The 6773-nt window shown below is 36.7% G+C and overlaps 1 protein-coding gene across 1 annotated transcript; it reads right to left on the reverse strand.

The window, feature by feature from the left end:
- Nucleotides 1–5505: 5505 nt before the first annotated feature.
- LOC112930547 (olfactory receptor 5G9) lies at nt 5506–6450 on the reverse strand. The gene has a single exon (XM_026012890.2). It carries the CDS (start codon nt 6448–6450, stop codon nt 5506–5508), a length of 945 nt encoding a protein of 314 aa, XP_025868675.1.
- Between the last annotated feature and the right edge of the window lie 323 nt (nt 6451–6773).

The following is a 6773-nucleotide window of genomic DNA, read 5'->3' on the forward strand; positions in this document are numbered from 1 at the left end:
ATATTATTTTATTATTTTATAATAACAAAATATTGCAGGAATGACCAAAACATGAGACACACACACAAAGTGAGCAAATGCTGTTGGAAAAATATTGCCGATAGTATTGCTCATCACAGGATGGTAAACCTTCAATTTGTAAAAGATACAAGTATCCATGAAGCACAATAAAGTGAAATGAAATAGAGAAGGTATACTTGTATTTGTTTCTCTTGAAGGGTGTCAAGTGAGGAGAAAGAAAATGAATAGAAACCTCTTTTCAACTACACACCATCTTAAGTATTTTCTCCTAATTTTATTCTCCTTTAATTCACTGCAGCTTTAAAAGTCAAGCCAATAGTCAACCAAGGTGTGATGTGGGTGTTCTGCTCCCATCCTCTGCCTTCAAAAGAGGGATTTATATCAGTTTGAATTAGGATTGGTGATATAAGAGGGGAGACTCAAAATAACAGTAACGTTAAAAATTATTTCAAGAAATGTATTTCTCTATTGTAAAACAAATCTGGAGGTGGCAAATTTAGGGCTGATAATGGCTGATATACAGCATCTAGAACCTAAATGCTTCTTCGTGGTACAAAATGAGTGTTCAAGGTCTAGCCATTAAATCTGCATTCCAGGTAATAGGAAGGATACAGATGAGAGAAAAGGCACTTCCTGAAATTCTAAGGAGACCTCCTAGAGCACCTTACAAAGTTTCCACTTATCAGTCAGGACTTAGTCACATGGCAACCCTGGCCTACAAAGAAAATTGAAAAATGCGGTCTTTTATTGCGGTTTCAATGTGCCCAGCTAAAGGTGGGACCTCTATCAAAGAAGGGGAGAACAAAAGATAGGATGGTTCTTCAGTAGTTTCTGTGGTAGAAACAAATGGAACCTGTTTGGTTTCTTTTCTTCTTAGCTATTCTTTTTCCAAGGTAATCTCATTAGGGTGGGGGTATCAGCATAACAGCTAAAAATGTAAAAATCCCATCCCCACCACTTATTAGCTGAATGATGTTGCCTCCATCCTGACATCTACTCTATCCCATTATGCTATTTGTAGTAACAGTAGTAGCAGTAGTGATGGTGGTGGTGGTGGTGGTGGTGGTAGTATTGACCTCTAGCTGATTTACCTTTACTTACAAGCCTCTTTCCCTCAAATATATGCCTTGTGGAGGAAAGGTCTTGGCCTGTCTTACTTACTGCTACATCCTCAGAACTTGATAATGCCAACCAATTAGGAGTCATCACCCATCGTCATTGTTAATTTTATAAATTCTCTTGGCAATTAAAAATCCTCTTGAGAGGAATGTTTACTAGAAAACAGTCTATTTAAAATATTTGATTTATGATTTAGTTTAAAACAGGCTAAAATAATATTTAATATGAAATTTTGTAAAATTACACACACACAAACACACAGAGAAAATTGCTGGAAGAATATAAGCCAAAGATTTAATATAGATTATCTGTATAAACAAAATCATATTGCAACAATGTGTTATTCAAGATTTCATTATCTTTAAAATAGACTGTGTACATTTATGTGTCTCTGAATTCTATATATACTATACAAATATACATAAATGGGAAAATGCCTGAAATAAGTGTATTAAAATAGGCACAGTTTTTATATGTGGCTAGTGAAATTACATGATTTTATTCTTTTTTGTGTTCCGCCTTCCAAATACTCTACAATAATTAAATCCCCCCAAAAATGTGCTCTTACTGCTTTCTGTAAGCAATAACAAAAAATTATTAAATTTAGTTACCTATTGTATATTATTATTAGTTCAAAGATTTTTTATTCAATTTATACATTAAATTATATAATATCCTAAGTAAATTGAAACATCTTCTCAATTAAAAAAATAATTTTTGCTTCGTCATTGAAAAATAGTGGTATAAACCATGGAGAAAGTGGTTTCTTGAGGGCAGAAAGCCTTTCATTATACTTGATGGGAACTCTTGTTAGGTTATAGGTGAGTGTGCTCTCCATCAGCATCATGCGATTTGCCTTCAGGCCCATTATATTTGGCATTTGAATTGCTCGAGTGAGGTTCAAGGAGATTGCAGTTACTGACCTACCACCCTGAGTTCAGATGATGGTTCACATCCATCTGGATGAGTTCTAATGGGGCGCCTGGGTGGCTTGGTCAGTTAAGCATCTGCCTTCAGCTCAGGTCAGGATCCCAAGGTCCTGAGCCCTATGTCATCATCAGGCTCCCTACTCAGAGGAGAGTCTGCTTCTCCCTCCCCCTCTGCCCCTTCCTCCCTTGTTCTCTCTTTCTCTATCAAATAAATAAATAAAATCATTTTAAAAAATAAAATAAATAAATGAGTTCAATTGGCCCATTCCTTAGATGAGCTACCCATAAAATATCAAGAGCCTTGGCAAAAGTAGAGTGTCTCATATTCTGTATGTTGGCAAATTGAACACCAATAAAAAATAAATTTATTATTAAAAATTAAAAAAAAAGTAGAGTGTCTCAGAGATGATTCCAGTGGATTCCAGGGAATTTTTAAGCACTTGAAGAAGACCTGATATCACCCATTCCATTCTGAATGTCAGCTTCTTCACCAAGAGATATTTTATATGCACAGGCGCTTATAATCAATTCCATATCCTGGGGCACCTGGGTGGCACAGTCAGTTACGCATCTGCCTTTGGCTCAGGTCATGATCCCAAGGTTCTGGGATGGAGCCCCATGTCAGGCTCCCAGCTCACCAGGGAGCCTACTTCTCCCTCTCCCTGTTTGTGCTGATGTGCTCTCTCTTGCTCTCTCGCTCTCTCTCTCTCTCTCTCTCAAATAAATAAATAAGTGTATTATTATCTAAGTATGTCTTAACTTTGGTTATTAATTAATTGAATATTTGGCAACTCCCACATTTGGGGCATATATATTGATGATTATTAAGTCCTCTTGTTGGATAGATCCTTTAAGTATGATATATGTCCCTCTTCATCTCTCACTACAGTCTTAGGGATAAATTTTAGTTTATCTGATATAAGGATGGCTACCCCTGCTTTCTTTTGAGGACCATTTGAATGGTAAATGGTTCTCCAATCTTTTATTTTCAGGCTGTAGGTGTCCTTATGTCTAAAATGAGTCTCTTGTAGAGAGCAAATAGATGGACCTTTTTAAAAAATCTACAATCCCTTTTCTTGACCAGAAACATTTTCTTAAATGGTTTATAAAACTTTCATTATTTGAGTGACACATAAAATGTGGTATAGCTTGTCTGGTGGTGTCTCCCAACATCATGAAGTGAACAAAATCTAAAATTCTATGACCCACATTATTTCTCCATCACAACTCCCCAAGGCTGCAAGAGGCAAGTATTCTGGGAGGGAGATACAGGGTTGTGATTTGAATCAATTCACGCTTAGTGAGACTCAGAGTGGCCACTGAATGACTTGAATGACTCTCTTGCCCTTAACCTTAAATAGCTCTCCTCCCAGATTGCTTCAGATATGTGCGTGTCTCATCACTCATACCAGAGGGAACATGGGGCTCACAAAACTCCCTGTGGACCCCAGGCTGAACCAAAGCTACTACCTGGATCCCAATAACTCAGGTGTAAAAGGTTTGGGGTGTTTTGTTGTAGTTTTTTTTAAATGTTGCATAATTTTCCTAGTCCAAAATCACAGATAAAACAGATCAGGTTCGTATTTGTACCCTGTAACATTAAGCTTAGAGATTCTAGGAAAAAAAAAAAAAAAACACGCAATGGGAGAGGAGGAAAAAAACCAAAAGAATGCTCACGAACCTTCCTTTGGTGCAGGATCTGTGCTGTAAAGAAAGGCACAGCCTAAAACATTGATAATTTTCCTTTCAGCAAAAAAAAAAAAAAAAAAAAAAGTAAGTCACTTATTTCAACACTGACAACAAAGACACACATCTGAGAGTGTTGATCCCAGCCTTCACCTAATTAACTACTTCAAAAATAAATAAATAATGTAAATTAAATGGAAGAAATTTCCGAGCTAAAAGCTGAATCCTTTTCAGAGCAACCCATTGGCACTAATTCTGTCTGTCTAGTTTCCTAGCCCATGACTCATACCTGCTGTCTGAAATAGTTGCCTCACTGAAACTGTGATTATCCTTAGCCTACATATCACTTCATTGTCTTGGTATTCAGTTCTCTGCACAACTTGCTCACTCTCTCTGATTGCAAACCACCCTATGACCAGTCATTGCAAAGTGATCTGCTTAGAATAACTGCAATATTTAAAGCATGATCCCAAGAACGGATGGCTAGGACACCATCATCCCATCAACACTGCCAAAGAAAATATTTGTTTATCCAGGAAATCCATCATGAAATTTATTAGTCACAGACTTGAGATACATTTATACTCTAGCTCTCCCTGTATTGTTACCAAGGCATGTTTCACTCTCCTTTTTCCCCCTCTATCTTTCTATAATCTAGAGATAAATTTTATATTTTTAGATCACACTCAGCGATCAGGGCTCAAAAGCCTGCAGACTGTTGCACCGAAAGTGTTGCACCAAAACAACACTTTTCAGAAATCATTTTCTCTTACCTGAAGTAATTATAATACCTCTTGAATTGTTTAAATGTTTTATGAGGGACAGAAAGGTGTTAAAAAATGTGTAAACTACATCCTATTGTATTTTTCTTTTTTTCTAATTTGGAACAACAATAAAAGGCTAACATGAAAACAGGATATACATTTTCTGCATTTTAGTTTACCTCTGACTTCTCAACACCTATTGCCTCTGATTCTTTAGAATTTTCTTCTTCTCTCATTCACCTGTTTGTATTTTATTTCTAAATTCTATAAGTGATACCTACTTATTTTTGTTGAAAGAAACAGAAAAAACTAAATATCAAATATTAAAGTAATAGTTGGAACAACTTCAGAGCTAAATATGTAGAGAGGCATCTCTGTTGCCACTTGTAACTTGGTGGAAAAGTAAGAATATAAGTTTTGTGTTGTCAATATTGTTCACTTTTTACTTGTCTATATTTACTTTTTTCTGCAGTGATTGTGACGTGGTATTCTTAAAGACAAGAATAAAGAAAATAGGCATAAAAGATATTTAAAGGAAATGATACGAGGAGTTTCTTTAGTTAAAAGAATCATCCATAGCTAAGTGACCTGCTCTGTTTCCTATTTTCAATTCTGTGTTTAGGGATGGTGACCATATGTGTCATTCCAATAAATTGCACCTGGTCTGGACATATTGGTCCAGCCAGTGCCGTAGTATTAATAGCTAGATGATCCAACACTTATTAGATTTTTATTCTATTTCCAATAATAAAATTGTTTGAGGAAGCATAATTACTCTGACTCAGGACTGGGAATTTTTATCATCACACACGTGATTGAAATGGAGCTTTAAAGAAAAAATTGGCAAGGATACCATATTCCAAATTCTGCCCATTGCTTAGCATCTTCAGATGAGGACCAGGTAGACCTTTCACATCTAGAAGGTATATATATATTATGTGTATATATATTTTTTATTCCTGAATTAACTTCTAAATTCCTAGAATTTAACTTCTGATGCAAAACTTCCTCCTGACGATCATTCTGTGCATGGCAGCTTTCACTTCTTTATTTCTCAAGCTGTAGATGAGAGGATTCAACATGGGGATCACCGCTGTGTAGAACACTGAGACCACTTTATTGACATCCAGGGAAAAAATTGCACCTGGCCTCACGTAGATAAAGAAGAGTGTCCCGTATAAGATGGACACCGCGGTGAGATGGGAAGAACAGGTGGAAAAAGCTTTGCGCCTCCCATCGGCAGAACGGATCCTCAGGATGGCAGTAAGGATGTAAAAATAGGAGATTATAATGGTCAGGCTACTGACAACCAGTACGGCTCCAGCCACAATGAAAACTAACAATTTATTGATCCGGGTGTCAGCACATACCAAAGAAAGAAGGGGGGACATGTCACAGAAGAAATGATTGATAATGTTGGAGCCACAAAAGGGAAGTCGGAAAGCAGCCGTCGTGTGAGTCATGGTGCTCAGAAACCCAACAGTGTAGGGTCCAACCACCAGCTGTATGCAGAGTCTCTGTGACATGGCAACAGAATATAATAATGGGTTACAGATGGCAACATAGCGATCATAGGCCATGGATGCCAGCAGAAGACACTCAATGGCCACAAAGAATCCAAAGAACCATTGCTGCAAAGCACAGCCCAGGAAGGAGATGGCCTTCTTTTCAGCGAAGAAGTCGGTGAGCATCTTGGGACCCACAACTGAAGAAAAGCAGATGTCCACGAAAGACAGGTGACTGAGAAAAAAGTACATGGGTGTGTGAAGGCGGGAATCCATCTGGATGAGAATAATCATACCCAAGTTTCCTGTCATGGTAACAAAGTAAAAAAGTAGAAAGAGCAAGAAAAGGAAGACTTGCATCCGAGGATGATACTTCAAGCCTATGAAAATAAATTCTGTGATTCTTGTATGGTTTCCATCAGCCATCGATTGTGTTGGTCTTCTAGAGTGAGAAAAACAGAAAATAGATATGCATACGACTTTAAGTTCTTTAAAAGCATAACATAATACACAAGAAAAGAAACTGTAGGCCCAATTTTGGAAAAATCGATATAAGAGACTAAATTAAATGCTAGCAAATCAAACATAGTAAAGCTCTTAAAAGCAATATGGCTTAAACGTTTTAAAGAGAAAATTAGAACTAAGAATTGGGTCACCATTAGAAAACCTGTAAAATTACTCACCACATTTACATATTAAAAGAAAATGCATTATAATTATTTCAGTAAAATTCTTTAATTTGCTAAATA

Source organism: Vulpes vulpes, chromosome 5 (genome assembly GCF_048418805.1).
Source record: "Vulpes vulpes isolate BD-2025 chromosome 5, VulVul3, whole genome shotgun sequence".
NCBI classification, from domain to species: Eukaryota; Metazoa; Chordata; class Mammalia; order Carnivora; family Canidae; genus Vulpes; species Vulpes vulpes.